The 21,481-nt window shown below is 42.3% G+C and overlaps 1 protein-coding gene across 2 annotated transcripts in view; it reads right to left on the bottom strand.

Annotated features, from left to right (window-relative positions):
• The window catches only part of HBS1L (HBS1 like translational GTPase), a 90,549-nt gene that overhangs the window by 46,781 nt on the left and 22,287 nt on the right, over window positions 1-21,481 (bottom strand). The window contains exon 5 of one of the 2 annotated variants that reach the window (XM_077289325.1): window positions 19,103-20,800. The exons of the other annotated variant lie outside the window; for it this stretch is intronic. Coding sequence (XP_077145440.1) covers window positions 19,482-20,800 — 1,319 coding nt within the window. The 3' untranslated portion in view covers window positions 19,103-19,481. Of the gene's footprint in view, window positions 1-19,102; window positions 20,801-21,481 lie in introns of those variants that run through there. 2 annotated transcript variants of the gene reach the window in all.

Below are 21,481 nucleotides of genomic sequence, written 5' to 3'. Positions count from 1 at the left end.
AGCCCTCCCGGTTTGACTTTCTGTAAAATTGTAACAATACTTGGGAGACTGCTTAGTGCTTCTGCCACTTATGTGCCAATTATACGGCCCTTCTAATGTCAACTACAAGGCTACAGCTTACACTACCCAGTGCAGGCTGAGAATTCCCCTACTCTTTGACTGGGTAGCTCTGCGTCCATGGAAAGTGCCACTGACTACCAGGTACGGACTGGGGCTGAAATTCAGCCCTGGCATTTGACATCACACAGGCCCATGTTGTCCCCGTCCCCATGAACCAGATGGGATATATTACCAATATTACCCTGGATGGAGGAAAGGAAGATTTTCTACAAGACCATTATTTCTAATCATACCCGTGGCCTGCTGGGGTAAGTGACGGAGTCAGCAACTTTGTGCTCCATCACAACTCTTAACAGTATGGATGTCTTGAGAACACCAATTTTGTTAATAACGTAACGGACAAAGCAGACCATGACCAGACAGGCCCTTTTAGCATTTGCCAGAATAGCCAGATGGCCAGTCCGGCCCTGCTGACTACCATTCTAGACAGTGTATCATGCAGCCTAAGAAATACTAATAGTGGAATGGCATGTGGCCCAAGAACTGGCGGCAGAAGCAAGCAAAAGGAGGACACCAGGTGGCTTTACTAAGCATTTCACTTCTACCTTCCGTTCTTGTGTCACATCGGAGGGACACTTTAACGACACTTCATATTAACAAGTCAGAAATTCATTTGGGAAAACCCCCTTGCAAAAAAATCATCAGATGGGTCTGCGGACGAGAGTTCCCATTGCAGTCCTTATTTTTACATAATGATGTGTTATTAAGGGGAATAGCATTGATAAAAAAGCGCATCAGCACAGGCTGTATCTACTTTTCTATATGCAGTGATGAATACACTTTTGATAGGCCAAAGACCAGATACGCTTATTCGGGTAGTCTGGCTGGGGCTTTCTCAGAGACTTTGAACATTTACTTGCAAACAGTTTCAGTCTGTCTGTACACCATACTCAGAACACTGCTGCGTAAATATTCAAAGAACATTAGGGTTTTTCAGAGAAGAAAGCCTGCCGATCACAATGCGCACATTCACTGGTAGTTACAAAACAAGGCCACCTACAAGCATGGGGAAAATAGGTTTTCACCCAGCAACTGCAAAAACAGACATAAGCAGATGAAGTATTAGAAGAGTAAGCTAAATGGCCAGAAAAGACCATAAAAGAGGCGGTCTCATCTTATCAGATGGGTCACATTGCAAAGTGCTGGTAAAAACAGGCAACATTGCAATTTATCACGTATTAAAAATCCTCTCTGTTCTCAAGGATGGAGGGAATTTTAATTCTATAGGTACTGCTAATTGCCAAAGTTACCAGCCACATCTGCAGTGTATGGGTGCGTCCCCACGATCAGGAATAGTAGCGGTTTAGACTCACTGCGTTCTAATTACCGAACTTGTCTTTTAGAACTCTGCGGATTCACCGCATCTAATAACAGTCTATTCAGGGAACGTAAAGAAGAGACTAGTGTCTCCGCTACAGAAATTAACATGCTGTGGCGCGGTAACGCAACGCAGGTCAGTTTCTGCGGAGTTAAAAAGAAGCACAGTGGGCATGGGGTTTCCATAAATCCCATCCACTGTGCTTGCAACGTAAAACGCAACGAGAATACACTATGTCCAAAATGCTACCAATCCTATGTGTGGGCACGTAGCCATCAGAGGAGACTGGTTTCCTAGGCAAAGAGCATGCAAGCTGTTTCCTATCCATCTTGTAAGCGCTGCTATTTGCTGGATAAGGCCAGCTTCGGAGTCAAAGTTCTCCTAGGGTGTTGCAGAGGCAACTGGCGGCCTCTGCCAGCAGCATCAGAGTGCGCACAGTTCAGGCCACCAAACTGGGAAACGTAAACATATGAGCAACCTACAACAGGCGCATTTGTCATTTTAACAGTATAGTAATGAGAACCCTACCTTCTCAGCAAGGTATATACAAATGGAATAAATGTACAACCCGAAGACACGGAGGCCATCATCCAGAGGAGGATGTGACAATAATCCAGGAAGAAAGAAGGATTCATAATTAATTACCACAAATACGGCTATTCCAGACCAAACACTTCTAGGCACACAGGGAAATTCACACACATCTACGTAAACAGACACACCCATTCATACACTAACACCCACTCCTCCGCTTACAGCCCCAAGAGAAGTAGTACAATAAAAGGAATCAGTCAGCAGGTTTTTGATATGTAATCCGAAAGCAGCATGATATGGAGCAAGAAAGCCTCATTCCAGTGATATATCACTTACTGGACTGCTTGATGTAGTTTTTATAAAATCCCTGTTTTATCTGTTGTAGCAGTGGTCATATTGCTAAACGGTGTACAATCCCATCAAATCCCTATTGTCATCTTTATGTGTAGACTGCATTGTGAGCAAGCTGCTAATCAGTGGTGGTTACACAAATTAGCTAGTGCGCTGTGCATGAGAGACCTAGTCCTCTAGTGATAATCTCCAGCAGATAAAACATTGATTGTATTGAAACTACAGCACACAGCCTAATAACTGACAAATCCTAGGAATCAGGTGCTCTTGCCCTATATTATGCAGCTCTATATTGCCCTATATTTATAGCAAAATCCTGTTGATAGATTCTCTTAAGATACCAACTGTAATGAACCCCATTAGCTATTAATCTAGGGGGCGCTACAATTGTGGACTCAAGAGTAGACACAGGGGCTACCCTTGTCACTGGGCTGCATCTATCACCCCGTTCAATAGAAAATGCTTTCTTCTAATTCTAGACAATTTCTTTAGATAAAACAACCCACGACTTCATAGACCTTTTGCCTTTTGTCTTCCTCAAGATCAACAAAGCATGGTAACAGGTTGGACTTGATGGATCCATGTTTTATAAGCTTAGGGGAGGTGCATAAGATGTGGAAAAAATGAAAATGTGTGAAATCCAAACTGGGCTCAGCTTGCCAATCCCTCGCTGATCTATGGCAATTCAACAATGAGGTTTTATAAATCAAGACAATTCCACCTGTGAATGTCTATAGTGGTACCAAAACTACAGCATATGTCACTGATGGAGACCGGCGCACAAAGACTGATGGTGATCTGGGGAAGCATTACCGCCAAAGTGATAGGACATTGGTAAGGTAAATATATTGGTTTTTTCATTCTTTACACAATCTTAATTACACCTGTGGATTGCCTATGGATAAACCGCAAAATCTGGAAGAATACCATTTGATTGCAAATTTAGACTTTCCCTTGATGCAACAGAATTTGACAGATATATATATATATAACTTAAACCTGAACGCTACCGGGTGGAATAACGTTAATTTCTTCCTGGCAGCGGGGCTCTAAGTGCAGGCGCCAAGCAGCTTCAGAACATTATTAACCTGCAGATTAACCCTATAGCTGCATGTTAATCGTGTTTTCTTCATGTGACAGGATCCATTCAACAGGTACAGAAATTCTGCAACGTCAAATACTCACAAGAACGCGGCCTAAAATTATTTTCTCCTCGAACGCTTTGGAACTATACCTGGCTCTAAATGTGTGGTATGGGCAGCCTAAATCAGAAGACTGGTTCCCATTAACAGCTTTTAGGCTAAAATGCTGAAAACTAACATGTACATTTTCGTTTTGTAATTACATGAAGTTACAAACAGGGCTGCGGAGTTGGAGCTACTTTTGGAAGAAGTTGGACTCCAGCTATCAGAAAATAGATTAAGCCGTTTGTAATATTGGCTAATTAACTTAATTACTTTCATAGGAACATTGCAATCTAGAAATATTCATACAATACAAATATATTCCATGTTTTATCAATCTGATCAGAAAACCCGTCATATACTACAGTAATTTGTTATGATTAATCACTGACCATTTTCGAAGGACTCGGTGGAAAAACAGAGGAGTCCTAGAGTATGACAATTGGTTTCTCGTCCATCGTTTTACTTTGTTTAAGTCCATGAATGAAAAAAATATGTAAATTTCACCTCTCATAACATAATTAATCCATGAAGAGTGAAACTATGAGGAATCCTGGTTAGTAAAGGGATGGATGCAAATCAGAAAAAAAACGTGTTGGGCATTCAGTGACAACATAATGGCTACCTAAACATTATGCCCTTTCTATATTAATGAAGACAGTACAAAGTATGAAGAAATGGAAAAACAGAATTTATGTTGCATTTTGTTCACTTCAAGAGAGTGACAATATTGGCCACCTGGGGGAGCTAGCGGGCTAAAAATAATCCAAAAACCAAATCGGAGCTGTGTATAGATGTAGGATGTTTCCCCCACATATTTTACATTAATAGTCTTTTCTGCCTATGTAAGTATAATATCGATCACAGAAAATTATGGAAATGGATGGTATGCTTGGCTAGACCAACAGCCTTATGTGTATGGAGGCCTCCAGACTGTCCTCTGGCAGATTACGTCAAGACATAATGGTCAGACGGTTTGAATTAACACGCGACCCTTTTGTTCCTCAGGAGCCAAGCCAATATCAGGGCTATGTGACAGCAGCTTTCTCACTTCTCCCCAGAAAACCCATGAGCGCTAGGCAGAGTTGGCCATTCAGAAGTATGGAGGAGTGTGGAGAAGCAGCTGATGGATAAATAGGGCCACCTGCTATCGTCTGTGTATGGCCAGCATTAGAGCGCCGTCCCCTTCACAACCTTCCCTGCACAGTACACTGGCTGGGCCAAAAGAGCTGTGCACGGACATCTTGGAAAGGGACATGGCCCTAAATTAACTCCTTTATTTCCAGGCTTGGTGATGGTTTAATGATAAAAAAAAAACAAAAACTAATCATTAAAGAGAACCTGTCGCGTGAAAAAAACGCTATTAACCTGCAGATATGGGGTTAATCTGCAAGTTAATATAGGTCTGAACATGCCTGGCTCCAGCACCTAGATCCCAGCTGCAGGGAGAAAATGAATTTTATTCCCCTCGGCAGCGTTCGGGTTTTAGTCACGGGGGCGGAGCCAGCATTGGGTTCAGTCACTGCTCAATGCACAGAACGTGGCAGCTGTAACCGCACCCCTGGGACTGACTGACAGCCAGCTGAAATGCTGATCCTGCTGTCAGTCAGTGCCGGGGGGAGTGGTTACAGCTGCCGCTCTCTATACACTGAGCAGTGACTGAACCGACGCCACCCCATGACTGAACCCGGGGGGGGGAATAAAGTTAATTTCCTCCTGGCAGTGGAGCACTAGGTGTCGCCACTGGGCCGGTTCAGAACGCTTTTAAGCTGCAGATCAACCCACATTCAGGTTTTTCACCTGACGGGTTCCCTTTAAAGGGAATCTGTGAGCAGTTTTTTGCTTAATTATCTGAGAGCAGCATGATGTAGGGGCAGAGACCCTGATTGAAGCGATGTATCACAGCCAGCTGGGTGCAGCACTTGTAATAAAATTAGTATTCTCTGCTGCAGATGTAGCAGATCTTAAATGCTGAGCCCTGTATAAATCCACTTGACCATCACTGATTGGCAGCTTTTTATCAAAATACAGTGTACACAGAAAGCTGCTAATCAGTGGTGGGGGCGATGTTACAAACAGCAGGAGGATTAGGCCTCTTTTACACTTCCGTCTTGAGACGTCTGTCATAAAGCAGGGGAGCGACGTATCGACGGACGTTGTAAAAAGATCGCCAAATGGATGTAACGCATCCAGTAACGTGACGGATGCGTCAAATTTGTTAGTACCTGAATTTCAATGCATAAAATTCTGGAGAGAAAGAGAGAGAGAAAGAAAGAAAATTTTTTTCTTTTCCGGACTTGAAAAGTAGTTCCATGCATGCTCAGAATGAAAAAACAAAAAACGTGACACGTCGCTGGATTACTGTGTTTGACGGTCAGCGACGGATCCTGCGTCCACAGGCTTCCATTATAGCCAACTATGGACAGCGCAGGACCCATCGCTGAGCGATTTTCCGATGTGCAGAAAAAACGTTCCTCTGTGCATTTTCTCTGCCCGACGGACCGTTTTTTACGCAGGATCCAGTGTACGATGGATGAAACGGATGGCCATCCGTCACAATCTGTCGCTAATGCAAGTCTATGAGAAAATACAGGATCCTGCATTCTCAAAAATCGACGGATTATGACGGGAGCTGAAAGACGGAAGTATGAAAGTAGCCTTACATGGCACAATGAAAAGTCCTGGTGAGAATTTCCTGCTGAAAAAACACTGATTTTATTGAAACACAGCTGGAATCAGGATCTCAGTCCCTACACTTTGCTGTGCTCAGATTATATAGCAAAAACCTGGAGACATGGAGGTAAGTACTTGGATATCCTTGTGATATAACATCGTATTATGAGGGTGAACTAATAGTGTTTTCATGATTCAGCTACCTCTGACAAACCACTGCAGAGTAACATTTTTGCACATATAGATGTTAAAAAGGGTTTTCACTTACAAAAAAATTGTGCTCAAACAATCGATTGTACACTTGTAAAACAACACTGATCGTGCTTTGTTTTTTTCCACCACTGCCGGATTCTCTTTTTACTGTCTTCAGCCAGTCACTGAGGTCAGTGTGCCATCTACATCAACAAAGCCACTTAGCTCACTGATTGTCTGCAGTGGTGACGTGCACCAGGGCCGCCATCAGGGTATTACTGCCCTGACTGGCGTATGGGGCCCAATGAATAGAGGGGACCGTATCTTCTGCTTATCGGGCCCCAGCGGCAGGATTCTGCATATACAGTGACTGAACCTGCGTCCGTGACACAGGTTCAGTAAAGCCCTATTGCACGGCAATAGTTAAAAGCCGCCAGCCAAACGGAGGCTGGCAGCTGACGTCAGCACACACGTCGCCGGCATATGACGTCATTGTCGTTCGCCGGAGAGTACGCGCTTGAAATGTTTCTTAAAGCCAGAAAGTTGCCATTTGAGATGACTTTAGTTTTGTGCCATGTCTGTGATCTGCTTTTTTTTTTCTACAAAATTAAACAACTGAATGAACATCCTCCAAGGCCGGTGATTCCATAATTTTTGCCAGGGGTTGGATTAGAGATGTGTCACACAAGGATCATATTTCATCTTCCATGTAGGTGAAAAGAATAGATATACTAAACGGTGTTAAACCGGTTCATAATATTATCATCAATAATAATAATAATGGTATATATATTTATATTATGTATTCCACACATAGATCCACACACACATTTGTGTACAGAAATCTTTGGTCAGTGACCGAATCTTCGTTATTTGGTCTAGGCATGTCTCCATTTTATTTTATATTTAAAATGAAACAACTAAGATACAAGTGAAGTGGAGATTTTCAGGTCAAATTTAAAGGGGTTGAATAAAAACAAACTGTAAAACATTAGGAATTGCAACCATTTTTCTATAAAGCCTCCCCATTTCAGGGGTTCAAAAGTAATTGGGACAAATTAACTTTACCATAGCTAAAATGTTCATTTTTAATACTTTGCATAGGATTCTCTACAATGACTGCCTGAAGGCTGGGAGCCATGGACGTCACTAAACACTGGATTTCCTCCTTTGTGATCCTTTGCCAGGCCTTTACTGCGGCTGACTTCAGTTGTTCGTTTGTGAGTTTTGTCTTAGGCATGTGAAATGCATACTCAATGGGTTGAGGTCTGGTGATTGATTCAGCCATGCAGAATATACCTTTTCTCTGCCTAAAAGGAGTAGTCCACTACTAGAACAACCCCTTCTTGAACAAAATGTTTGGTCCAGATAAAATAAAAAAACCTATACTTGCCTCCCATTCCATTGCCATTCCCAGGGTGTCCGGCAATCGCTCTCCCCGATTGCCGACAATGCGGGAACGGCGCAGGTGAAGTTTCTTTATGGTAAAATTAAATACTGAAACAACTACCGTACTTCCTGGAGAGTGTGCTTCATTTGGATGGATGTTGTGAAGGGATTTTTCTTTCCCATGGAAAGGATTCTAGGATTATCCACCACTGTTGTCTTGCGTGGACGTTCAGGCCTTTTTGATTTCCCAAGCTCACCAGTACGCTTTTCTTCTGCAAAATGTATCAAACTGTTGATTTGGCCACTCTAATATTTCTGCTATCTTTTGGATGGATTTCTTTTTTTTTTTTTTCAGCCTGATGATGGTCTGTTTCACTTCCATGGAGAGCTCCTTTGACCGCATGTTTTGCGTTCACAGCAACAGCTTCCAAATGCAAATGCCACACCTGAAATCAGCTCCAAACCTTTTATCTGCTTATTGATGATGGATTAATGAGAAAATAGCCCATGCAGCCCATTAAAGAGCTTTTGAGATATCTGGCTGTCTAATTACTTTATAATAATTACTAATAAAATCCTGTGATCCCAACGTATTGTTACCCCTCTATAAATCACTGGTGAGGCCACATCTAGAATATGGAGTCCAGTTTTTGGCTCCACATTTAAAAAAAAGGATATTCAGAAATTAGAGTCAATTCAAAGGCGGGCAACTAGATTATTATAAGGGATGGAAGGCCTCTCATATGATGAGAGGTTAGAAAAGTTGGGCTTCTTTAGTTTAGAAAAAAAGACGCCTCGGGGGTATCTCATTTATGTAAGTGTGGTCAGATGGGGCACATCCCATCTATAAATCTACTCTTTAATACTACATCTACTAAAACTTTATATATGTAATTTGAAATTAATCCCTGAGCATAGGATTGTGCTATAGGCCAGCAGAAGCAAGCATCTTCTGATGATCAATTTTGTACTCATTACTATTGTATCTGTATGATCTACAGAATACCTGCAGGGGAATCAAATAGCTGCCTGGGAATTTATCTAATTTGTTCATTTTGTTCCTTCATCTATATTGTTTTCCCCCCTATATTGGTAGGGTTTAATAGTTAAGATAGACAGTCCTCGTTGAGTGGTGGAGCAAAAATATCATTCATTTAGGGTGCCAACCTCCACTGCCAGGCAGGTTCAGTACTAAGTTTATTGCAGGGTTCTGTAGGTTTTTTATTGTTGTTTTTTAATTTGGTATTTAACCAATTGTATTCACTGGGTAGGTGTTTCTAACAATGGAGTAATTAAAGTAAATTGTTTTAAGGAATTATGTGTTCACTCTTGGACAGTACAAAAGGACTGATGCATGACTTATTCCTTCCAAGGACCAAACTAAGGACCGGAGGCGATTCGACAGCTAAACAAGAAAGGGTTCTTTACAGCTAGAATTCCCTACAGCAGGAGGTAGTAATGGCAGACACTGTAACAGCCTATAAAAAAGGGCTGGATTATTTCCTCAGTGCACATAACATTGCAGGTTATAGTTAATTTACTAACAAAATGAATTGGTGGAGAAAGGATGAACTTGATGGACCTAGGTCTTTTTTCAACTTTTCATCTAACTTTTGGTCCCTTTAAAAAGAGGCAGCTACATATTAAAAAAGCTGAAACTCCTAAATCCTTACTCAAATTAGGATGTGAATACCCTCAAATTAAAGCTGAGCGTCTGCAATTTCAGACCATATTGACTATATAATCATCTTAAATATGTTTTTCTAAACAGCTAAAATGCCAAAACCTGTGTCACTGTTCAAAAAATTCTTCTGAACCTAACTATATTATGTGTGAAACAATTCAGATCACCAAATAAATTTAAATATTAGACAAAGATAACATACCGTAAGTAAACATAAAATGCAATTTTTAAATGAAGGTCTTTATTATTAAGGGAAAATGAAATCCAAGCCTACAGGGCCCTGTGTGAAAAACCTTGTAAACCTAACAACTGGTTGGGCCACCTTTAGGCTTCTTTCACACTTCCGTCTTCCAAATCTGCACAGGATCCGTCAAGACGTTGAAATGACGGATCCTGTGCCGATTGTGGAAAACGTGTGCACTGGGCCCGTCTTTCTGACGGACCCGCCAAGGCTATGTGCACCTGTTGTGTATGTGTTTCCGCAGCGGTTCTCCGCTGCGAAAACGCATACACAACACAAACCAGGTTAAAAATATTAAAGAAAAAAAAAAATCGCAGTATTCTCACCTACAGGCGTTCCCGCGCAGCGATGCTCCTGGCAGCTAGCGTTCCTAGTTATACATTGAGAAATCTAGTGAGAAGATTTCGCAATGTAGTACTAGGAATGCTAGCTGCCGTGAGCATCGGTGATGCTGCGCGGGAACGCCGGTAGGTGAGAATATTGCGATTTTTTTTTTTAAATTATTTTTAACATTATATCTTGTTACTATTGATGCTGCATAGGCAGCATCAATAGTAAAAAGAGAAAGAGAGAGAGCTCAGCTCGCATGCTCAGTTTGAAAAGGAGGGACCCATCGCTGGATTCCTGCTTTTCACAGGTAGCGACGCATCGCTGACCGATTTTCCAACGTGCAGAAAAAATGTTCCTCTGAACGTTTTCTCTGCCCGACGGACCGTTTTTTTATGCAGGATCCAGTGCACGAAGGATGAAACGGATGGCCATTCGTCACAATCCGTCGCTAATACAAGTCTATGAGAAAATGCAGGATCCTGCAAATCTTTTTGCAGGATCCTGCATTCTCAAAAATCGACGGATTGTGACGGGAGGTGAAAGACGGACGTGTGAAAGAGGCCTTAGAAGCAACAACTGCAATAAAGGATTTGTGATAACTGCCAATGAGTCTTTTACAACACTCTGGAGTAATTTTGGCCCACTCATCTTTGCAGAATTGTTGTAATTCAGCCACATTGGAGGACTTCCGAGCATGAAAAACCTTTTTAAAGGTCATGCCACAGCATCTCAATCAAATTAAGGTCAGAGCTCTTAATTTTGTTATTTCTTAAGCCACTCATAGGTGAACTTGTTGGTGTATTTTGGATCACTGTCCTGCTGCATAACCCAAGTGAACATCAGGATTTTTTTGTTACTCAGCAGAATTCATGGTCACATTTACCGCAACAAGGCTTCCAGGTCCTGAAGCAGCAAAACAGCCCCAGACCATCATACTACCTCCAACATATTTTACTGTTGGCATGACATTCCTTTTTTGATATGCTGTGATACTTCTGCGCTAGATGTAATTGGACATACACCTACCATAAAGTTCAACTTTTGTCTAGACAGTCCAGAGTATTCTCTCAAAAATTTTTGGGATCATCAAGACTGACACAAGCCTTTATGTTCTTATTACTTAGCAGTGATTTTTGTCTTGGAACTCTGCCATGCAGGCCATTTTTGCCCAGTCTCTTTCTTATGGTGGAGTCACGAACACTGACCTTAACTGATGCAAGAGAGGCCTGCAGTTCTTTGTGTTTAGGAGTTTCAACTCATTAACATGTGCCACCCTGTTTTTAAAGGGACCAAAAGTAATTGAACAGATTAAATAATTGTAAATAAAACGTTCATTTCTAGTACTTGGTTGAAAACCCTTTGTTGGCAATGACTGCCTGAAGTCTTGAACTCATGGACATCACCAGACGCTGTGTTTCCTCCTTTTTGATGCTCTGCCAGGCCTTCACTGCGGTGGTTTTCAGTTGCTGTTTGTTTGTGGGCCTTTCTGTCTGAAGTTTAGTCTTTAACAAGTGAAATGCATGCTCAGTCGGGTTGAGATCAGGTGACTGACTTGCCTATTCAAGAATATTCCACTTCTTTGCTTTAATAAACATTAACAAAAATTACCCCAAGAGCGCAGCGACGACTCATCCAAGAGGTCACATTAGTCCCCACAACAACATCCAAACTAACTTTCCGGGGTGAAGTGGGGGCAGTTGCTGTGGAGCAGGGAAGACAGCGGCGGCAGGGTTAAGAGGAGGGGGTTTCAGCAGTGCAAGGCTGCAGCGGATCCCGGGCTTTCACCAAATGTTGGTGGAGTCCCAAGCTCTTACCATCCGCACATTTCATTGTGGTGAACTCCGGGAAAACTCCGGCTCCAGAGATCGCAATCTGCACAAGCGCCATCTCCGGCGGCCATTTTCCCGGTCCGAGTCCACCGTATTGAAAAAGATGGGAAATGTGGGGACCCCATCAACATTTTCTGCAAGACCCGAAGCCTTGCACCGCCAAGCACCTGCCCCTCCCAGCACGGGGACCACAGCATCGACCGACTCCTGCTGCCATCAGCAGCAACTTTGTCTCCTGGGACCTTTCTCTATTGCAGCCACCTCTTTCCCCAGTAAGCTAACATAAAAGTGGACTGTAGGACGCGCCGCATTTTATTAAAACCTTTTTTTTACAACTGTCCTCTCCAAAATTGTTGTGCTGGAATAGACAACAGGTAGAAATGATAGGCAATTAGCAAGACAGCCCCTATAAAGGAGTGGTTCTGCAGGTGGTGACCACACACCATTTCTCTTTTCTCATCCTTTTCGGCTACTGTTTTGGTCACTTTTGCATTATGTCGTTGCTCTCACCCTCCAAGGTACAGTAGCATGAGGCAGTGTCTACTGTACAACCCACAGAAGTTGCTCAGGTAGAGCAGATCATCCAGGATGGCACATCAACGCAAGCTGTAACAAGAAAGGTAGCTGTCTGTCAGTATAGCATCCAGAGCATTGAACAGATACCAGAGGCAGGCCAGTACACCATGGGAATATGGAGGGAGGCGTAGGAGGGCAACCACCCAGCAGCAGGACCGCTATCTCTTCTTTTGTGCATATCGAACAGGAGGAGCAGTGCCAGTGCCCTGCAAAATTACCTCCAGCAGGCCGCTAGCATCCATGTGTCTGCTCGAACTGTCAGAAACAGACTCCATGATGGTGGTATGAGGGCCCAAGTGGGTGTTGTGCTTACACCCAAAACACTGAGCAGGGTGATTGGCATTTGCCAGAGAACACCAATATTGGCAGATTTGACATTGATGCCCTGTGCTCTTCACGGATGAGAGCAGGTTCATACTGAACACATGTGAAAGACGTGACAGTCTGGTGACGCAGTGGAGAACGTTCTGCTGCCTGCAACATCCTCCAGCATGACCGGTTTGGCAGTGGGTCAGTAATGGTGTGGGGAGGCACTTCTTTGGAGGGTCGCAGAGCCCTAAATGTGCTAGCCAGAGGTACCCTGACTGACATTAGGCACCGGGATAAGCTCCTCAGACCCAAAATGAGAGCATAAGCAGATGCAGTGGGCCCTTGGTTCCTTCTGATGCGTGACAACGCTAGGTTTGATGTGGCTAAAGTGTGTCAGCAGTTCCTGCATGATGAAGGCATTGATGCTATGGACTGACCTGCACGTTCCCCAGACCCGAGTCCAATTGAGCACATCTTGGATATCACATCTCATTCCATCCACAGTCAGTTGCACCACAGACTGTCCAGGGATTGACTGATGAACAGGCACGTGGAGGCCACACACACTAGCTAGCATCATTTCATTGTCTTGAGGTATTTCCACTGAAGTTGGATAGGCCTGTAATTTAATTTTCCACTTTAATTTTGAGTATCATTCCAAATCCAGACCTCCAAAGGGAGGGCCACAGGATGGCTGACAAAAAGCACCAAAATAATGCAATCCTTTGGACAAGCTACTATCCTGATGAAGAGGTCGTGTAGAACCTTGAAACACGTTGACTTTTAAAACCTGTATAAGCAAACTCCTTTGATTTTACATCAGCCTTCAAACTTTTATCAGCAGTGCAATTGAATGACATCACCTTCTTGCACATCGTTTCTCCTGTGTCTATCTGACCGGTGTCCTGCAGGAGCTGTTACATATACCTTTCTCATGTTGCAAGTCGGCAACCATTTCAGGTGAGTGGTGTCACAGTTCTTATTTCTCCGTACCATCGGATAAGACCATATTGCGCTTTTTGTCGCCTAGCTTTCTCATATGTATATCTCACACGCACAGTGTCTTCTTTTTACCTATTTTGGTACATTACAACCTGTGTTTAAATATTTTTGCAATTTGATTTGTGTGTCATGCATCAGCACTAGACAGTCTAAGTTGGTGAAGTGAAAAAATATGGGCATAAATTAAATTTATGGGATCAAATAACTAAAAATTGCCATGTGCACATGTATTCACTCCTTTTGCGATCAAGCCCCTAAAAATTTCTGGTGCAAGCAATTACCTTCATAAGTCACATGCTTAGCGAAAGGAAGTCCACCTGTGTGCAATCTAAGTGCCACATGGTCTGTCAGTATATACACACACTATTTTTGAAAGGCCATAGAAGCTGCAACACCATTAAGCATGAGGCACCACTAACCAAACACCACCATGAAGACCAAGGAGATCTCCAAACAAGTCAGGGACAAAGTTGTTGAGAAGTGCAAGTCAGGGTTGGGTTGAAAAAAAATATCTTAATCTCTAATAATGCTCCGAAGCACCATCAAGTCCATTATCATCAAATCGAAAGAACGTAGTACAGGCAAGTGCGTTGGTACTGTGTTTTGGGGCGATATGCTGTGCCTTTTGGCCTCCAAACATGGTATTATGACATGCAAAGAATTCAATTTTGGTTTCATCTGACTAGACTAGTATCCCAGTATTTCACAGGCTTGTCTAAATGTTGTTGAGCAAATTTTAAATGCGCTTGCATATGCTATTTGTTCAACAATGGAGTCTTGAATGGTGAGTATGCACACAGGCCATTGAGGTTGAGTGAATTACCTTTTTTTTTTTTTTTTTAAACAATTGTACTGCTGATTCCAGGTCCTTCTGTAGCTCTCCACAGGTGATCATTGGCTCTTAAGGTACCTTCACACGAAACGACTTTGTAACGATATCGCTAGCGATCCGTGACGTTGCAGCGTCCTGGCTAGCGATATCGTTTAGTTTGACACGCAGCAGCGATCAGGATCCTGCTGTGATGTCGCTGGTCGTTGAATAAAGTTCAGAACTTTATTTGGTCGTCCGATCGCCGTGTATCGTTGTGTTTGACAGCAAAAGCAACGATACCAGCGATATTTTACACTGGTAACCAGGGTAAACATCGGGTTACTAAGTGCAGGGCCGCGCTTAGTAACCCGATGTTTACCCTGGTTACCAGTGTAAAATGTAAAAAAAACAAACAGTACATACTTACATTCGCGTCCCCCGCCGTCTGCTTCCCACACTGACTGAGCACCGCAAAGTGAAAGTGAAAGCACAGCACAGCGGTGACATCACCGCTGTGCCCTGCTACTGCCGGCGCTCAGTCAGTCAGTCAGTGCAGGAAGCGGACGCCGGGGGACGCGAATGTAAGTATGTACTGTTTGTTTTTTTTTACATTTTACGCTGGTAACCAGGGTAAACATCGGGTTACTAAGCGCGGCCCTGCGCTTAGCAACCCGATGTTTACCCTGGTTACCCGGGGACCTCGGCATCGTTGGTCGCTGGAGAGCGGTCTGTGTGACAGCTCTCCAGCGATCAAACAGCGACGCTGCAGCGATCGGCATCGTTGTCGCTATCGCTGCAGCGTCGTTTCGTGTGAAGGTACCTTAACCTTCAGTAGCTTAGAAATTCTTCTGTAACCAATGCCATCAGTATATTTTGCAACAATTAGGTTACAAATGTCTTGAGACAGTTCACTGGTTTTATATATGATGAGACGTTTCTTGTATGGCAACTTGGTAATGAGACACCTTCTTATTGGCCATCAGTTGAACCAGCTGATATTTTACCTTCTAATTACTGATACATTTCAGCTGGTGTCAAGACTTTCTTCCATAGCTTTTTGCACCTCTCTTTCTTCAGGTGTCCAATAATTTTTTCACCATGTCAATTCTCATTATTACACACACAACTTAATTTATGGACATCTATGGTCTGATATCTTTGCCTGTTTGGATTGGATGGGTTGTTACCAGCATCTTAAAATAATTTCATGTCAATTGCACCTTTAGAAATATATTTACTGAGAAAATTGGTGTTGTGTTCACCAGCTCTATATAAAGATATATTTCATGTCTCTGCGCAATGCCCACAGGTCAAGAGCTTGTGCCCAATGTTCTATAGAAATGCTTGCAGGACGTCAAAAGAATTGTCGTTCTCACACTTGCTGCAGTTTAGAATACATGGAAAAAACTAAAAGATATTGATCAGCAGATGTTTGTCTATTAAACAGCATCTACTGATAGGCTACTCAATACATTTATAGATGTGTACTTGAAAAAAGCTGGAGTCTCAGACTTTCCAGTGTGGGCGAGCTGGTAAAACAAAAAATAAAATAAAAATGATGTGTTTGAACTGTTCACACCGTGTTTTGTTGTAATAAAAGCCACATCCTTTGCTCAGTACCTACAAAGCTAAATACCACAGCAGTGAAGAAGTGCACTGGCACAGATCTTAAATGAACCCCATCTATTGTTGGCACAAAAATGTTTGTAATTTACAATATATAAAGTAAATAAAAACAATTTACAAACTGGACCCATATGCTTGCAAAAAAGGGAAAAAATAAAAAAGGGATAAAGGCTAGTTACTCCTTAACCCATTCACGACTTTTGATGTATATTTACGCATAATGTTGTGTCCCTGTCTTTGATGTGGACTTACACGCCGTGCCATCTTTCCCTGCACTTGATGCCATCAAGTGCCATTAACACGCGTTGGCAGGAAGAGCATTATTAACCCAGCCCATCAGCGTCCGTCTGGTGATTGCGGGCACCGATGAGTTGTCATGACAGCTGTAGGTCTACTGATGACCCCCGTACCTGACATTAATATACCGTGAACGACAGCCCATGTGCGGTGCTCATAAGGAGATAGTCGTTTCTGCTTATACAGTACATAGCAGTGCTGAAGTGACACGTCACTATGTATAGCAAAAGCAATCGAACAAGCGTAGCTTCAAGTCTCCTGAGGGGACCTTTGCCGTCAGTAAAAGCTGAAGAAAAAACAAATCAAATTCAAATAACCCCCTTTTTCCCCATTAAAAAGAAAAAAAAGGAAAAAAAATACACATTTGGTATTGGTGCATTCAGAAATGTCTGATCTATCAAAATATAAAATAAAGTAATCCGATCTGTAAATGGCATAACGAGAAAAAAAATCGAAACACTAGAATTGAGTTTTTTGGATAACAGCAACATTGCAATAAGAGTCGCTCAATTCATCGAATCTAAGTCAAAATGGTATCAATAAGAATGTCAGCTCAATCTGCAAAAAAATAAGCTCTCACACAGCCCCAGCTCCCGAAAAATGGAAACGCAAGCTCTCATAGAAAAATAAAAAAAAAGTTATGGCTCTTGGGCGAAGAAAAATCGAAAGTGCAAAACAGAAAGTCGCATGGTCATAAAGGGGCTAAAGGGGTTATCTGAGACTGTATTTTTATTTGAAATGGAATCTGTCATCAGTTTTTTAGTGTCTGAACAAATATTACTTTTAACAGTGCCTGTGCAGCATTCCACAAACTTGCAAATAATCCCCTGAATCCCCCTGTATATCCCCAAAAATACCATTTGAATTGCTCCCGCACTGTATGTAAATCAGGAAAGTCTGGTCCGATGGGTGTCATTGCTGCGGCATCTGTCCCCCTTCGCTGCTGCTAATCGCCGTCCTCCAGCTATGACTGATGTGGATGAGAAGTCCTACGTCATCAGCATAGCCCAGTGAAATCACACGCCTGTGCCGGAGTACAGCCAGCTTGTGCAGACGCAGTTTCCTCTGCTTTATTGCGGGCATGCGTAGTTATGTTTTATTGCTTACTATCTGCCTGGCACTGATCTATGTTGGCTCAGAGTGGTCATGGACAGCTTTTGCCCCTTCATTTGACTACACAGCAACAAACTACTTATTCCAGACAACTTTGTTGATGGGCCATCACTGCGAACGTCATGCTGATTGACAGCCGGCAGGGGGGGTACCTGTCAATCAGCATGACATCGGCAAAGACGAACTGCTAACAGAGCAAAGGAGAAAAAAAGAAGCTGCTCCAGCGATGTGATATCACCGTAAGTCACAAAATCACTGGCACAAGCCGTCCATGACGGATATCCCCTTAGCAAATTCTCTTACACACGTGCTGGGCTTGGCATAGCGGTAAAAAAAGCATGAGCTTTTACAACACGATCCGTGAGCCCCACAGCTGCACAAAGACAATCGATTCTCAAAGGGTTTGCTTTAGCTTTGGGTTTTTTTTGCATTGTATTAGAAAAATGTAAAATGATATTAGACAAGCTGAAATTACCCATCAAGTACAAATCGTAAAACCTTGGAATATGATGCACATAATATACACTAGGAATGATGAAAAGGGTAAGCTGCAGTTGTACAGATAGAGGGGTCCCTCTTGCATCTTTATTAAGTATACATCTAATAAGCACACACAAGAGCCAACATATTTCATAAAAAAATATTATGTCTATGGTATTTAAAAAGTTTCCAACACAGAAACTAAATATTTGTAAGCCCAGGCTTTACATGATTTGAGCAAATGCTGAGAAATAGGCAGTGGATGTTTAGGAAAATAAATATCGATAATACAGAGTATAAAAAGTATCTTGTGGTTATCAGAAAAAAAAATCACTGATAAAATTACTGGCTATAGAAAAAAATCTGGGTAAGTTGTTTGGCAATCAAAAATACAGTGAATGCTCTTTTATCTCCCCTAAAACGGAATTTTCCAGATGTATGCAAAATCCAATCCCTTTCACTTCCGAATCGGGAAGTTGCTGGTGTTGCAGAGATGTCCATTTGACAGGTCTCATGCATGGCCTGCACATATTGTATACTTACTGACAAGTGAACATTTCCTGCTGACAACACAATATCAGCAGCACTTTTCATGTCTAAATCAGTTAGTGAGATGTTCTGGATAACACCTTAAAGGGGTATTTTCCAAAGAACAAAGTTAATATTTAGTAACATTTTAATCAATAGATCTTTGAATAATAATAAGTTCCACAATTGGATGTGTTTATAAATAATGTTCCTGTGCTGAGATAATCTTATAAATCTGCCCCTGCTGTGTATTGTGTAATGGCTGTGTCTGACCCTACAGGGACATGGTCTGATCATACCACAGCTCCTGGGCAGGGGAGGACGCAGAAGAGAGTATACAGACAGGACAGCAGGGGATTGTTTCTTTGAGGTAAAACTTGGTTTAAAAAAAGGCAGTGAAATGTTTTGCCTTACAAAAAAAGAATAATCTGTGATCCCCTGCTGTCCTGTCTGTATACTCTTTTGCTTCCTCCCCTGCCCAGGAGCTGAGGTATGATCAGACCACGTCCCTGTACGGTCAGACACAGCCATTACACAGTACACAGCGGCGGCACATTTATCAGATTATCTCCGCACAGGAACATTTTATTTAAACACATCCAATTGTGAAAATTATTATCATTCCAAGATCTATTTATTAAAATGTACTTTCTTTGAGGGAAAAACCGTTTAATGCCCATAAGTTGATGTAAAAAATACTTTAAAGAGGGGGAAAAAAAAAAAGATTCTGCTTTTGGATCTAAAAGTAATAAAACTCCTCGGCATATCATGAAATATAAAAAGTTGCTAAAATATAACTAAATATACAGCTCAATTTCTGCAAATTACATATACAATCAAGAAAATATTTCTGTAAAAAAAGGGGTAAACATCCATATTAGGACATCTTTCACTTTATCTCATAAACGCCTTTTTCTGACTTTCTTTTACAATGTCATCAGGGGAGGGAGTCTGGAAATCAAACGGCATTATCTGGGTTTGATTTGTGTAATTAGGTAGCGTTAATTCCTTATTTTGGCAGTCCGGTGGTTGCGCTACTAAAAACGACTTCCTGCACGCTTTAGGAATGTAGGTAAAACATAAGCTTAACGCAAATGTGGAGGGCTTGGCTTTCAACGATTTACCCCAAAAGTCAGGTTTCTTGCGATTTTTAGAGCTTAGACTTTTCACTGAATGTATACATTTGTCACTCTTGTGTTCCACTGGATCAGGTGCAGTAGGGTTTACATTAAGACTTAAAGGATCGAGATGGTCCAGAGGCTCACTAATAAGAAAGCGGAGATCTATGTTGGCATCAGTCTCCGTCAGAGTCACTCCACTGGGCTGAAACAAACTGTGGAGGTCATCATGAGGTTTGTTATTGGCTTCAACAAGGAGATCAGACAGGGAAACGTGAAAGTCTCCCTGATCAGTGCTCTGAGAAACAGCTAGGGATGACAGAGACGTGGTCAGAGATGGTACATCGAATGCTGCATCAGGCCCGTCAGATAACTGTGACAATGGAACAAACAATCCAGCCTGCAAGTCTGTTTTACATCGATTCTTCTGAGGAGAATCGATCGCAAGATCCTGTAAAGGGTTCCTCCCCCTGTGCTCCTGGATCAGATCAGCCAGTGATGGACTTCCATACTTTGGTACAGACAGATTTTCTCCATCAGAGGACATACTATCCTCTGAATTTAAGACTGAACTTAGGCTTCCAAATAAAGTGGACTTTTCACGCAAGACATGATTTTCTGGCCCAGTATTTATGGGGAAGGAACTTATTCGAGAACCATGTAGGCCACCGACAGCCACGTCCATGGATTTTTCTACACTAATAGATGATTGACTTATCTGCATCAAATCAGGAATCGGGGCTGAGGGTTGATAGCAGGGCACAGACATGTCACTAACAGCACCAGGGGTAACAGGCGGATGATTCATTAAATCCAGCAAACTAATTTGCGACAATCTAATGGGTTTTCCATTGCCAATGTTTTGCTGGGAGCCATCGTTTATGAGGGCAGATAGAGTCAAACTGGGAGTAAAATCAGAAAAAATGTTCTCCTTGCTACCATCTAAAGGATCACCAGAAAAACTGCTACTCTGTGACCGTCTATTTGCTGGCTCAGTAATGGTCAACTGTGAAGGGTCGGGACATTCTGAGTTCAGAGGTAAAGACGATAAAGCTTGGTCACTGGGTAAGTGCTGTAAAGAGGTAAATAAGGCTTCTTACCTTACCATGGCCAATAGTATTCAGGTTGATGAAATACAAGACGTCAGCAGGAGCAATACAAAAAAGAAAGAAAAAGACACAAAAAGGCATTTATTTGCTAAATGTCACAAGAAAACGCTTACATAACATGGATCATTTTTAAAAGAAATTTTTGCACATAGAGCTATTTTTTGCAGACAAATAATAGCACCACGTAGAAACCAGTTGTAACCCCTTAAAGTCCTCCCGTTGTTTTTATTCTTCAGGCTTTCCTCAGCATTGCACAAGTGTGATGACTTGTGGCAGTTTCTGATGCCATAATAATACTTCCATCACCTGGGCAATACTTAGGGAATCCTGAAAACATGATCTGTAGGGGGCCGTGAGGACTGGAGTTTAGGAAACACTTCTTTATAGGATTACACTGTAAGGCACTTCTGGGTCACGCAGAGCGAAGTGTGATCAGTACAGGAGGTGAAACAGCAGTCATATGTCTCAAAAGAAGAGCGCAACGATGGGGCATACCAGAAAAAACTGAGCTGTGAGTATCTTAACACACACTACACTAACATTTTGGCCGGGGTCACACTTGCGTGTGCAATGCGAGAGACTCACACGAGTCTCTCACCTCAATACCCGGCACTGCCGAAGGCACTCGGGGGGACCAGAGCGTTCGGCTGCTTATATATTTCTATAC

This window comes from Ranitomeya variabilis, chromosome 2, assembly GCF_051348905.1.
Source record: "Ranitomeya variabilis isolate aRanVar5 chromosome 2, aRanVar5.hap1, whole genome shotgun sequence".
NCBI lineage: Eukaryota > Metazoa > Chordata > Amphibia > Anura > Dendrobatidae > Ranitomeya > Ranitomeya variabilis.
This window is presented reverse-complemented; position numbering and strand designations above follow the sequence as displayed.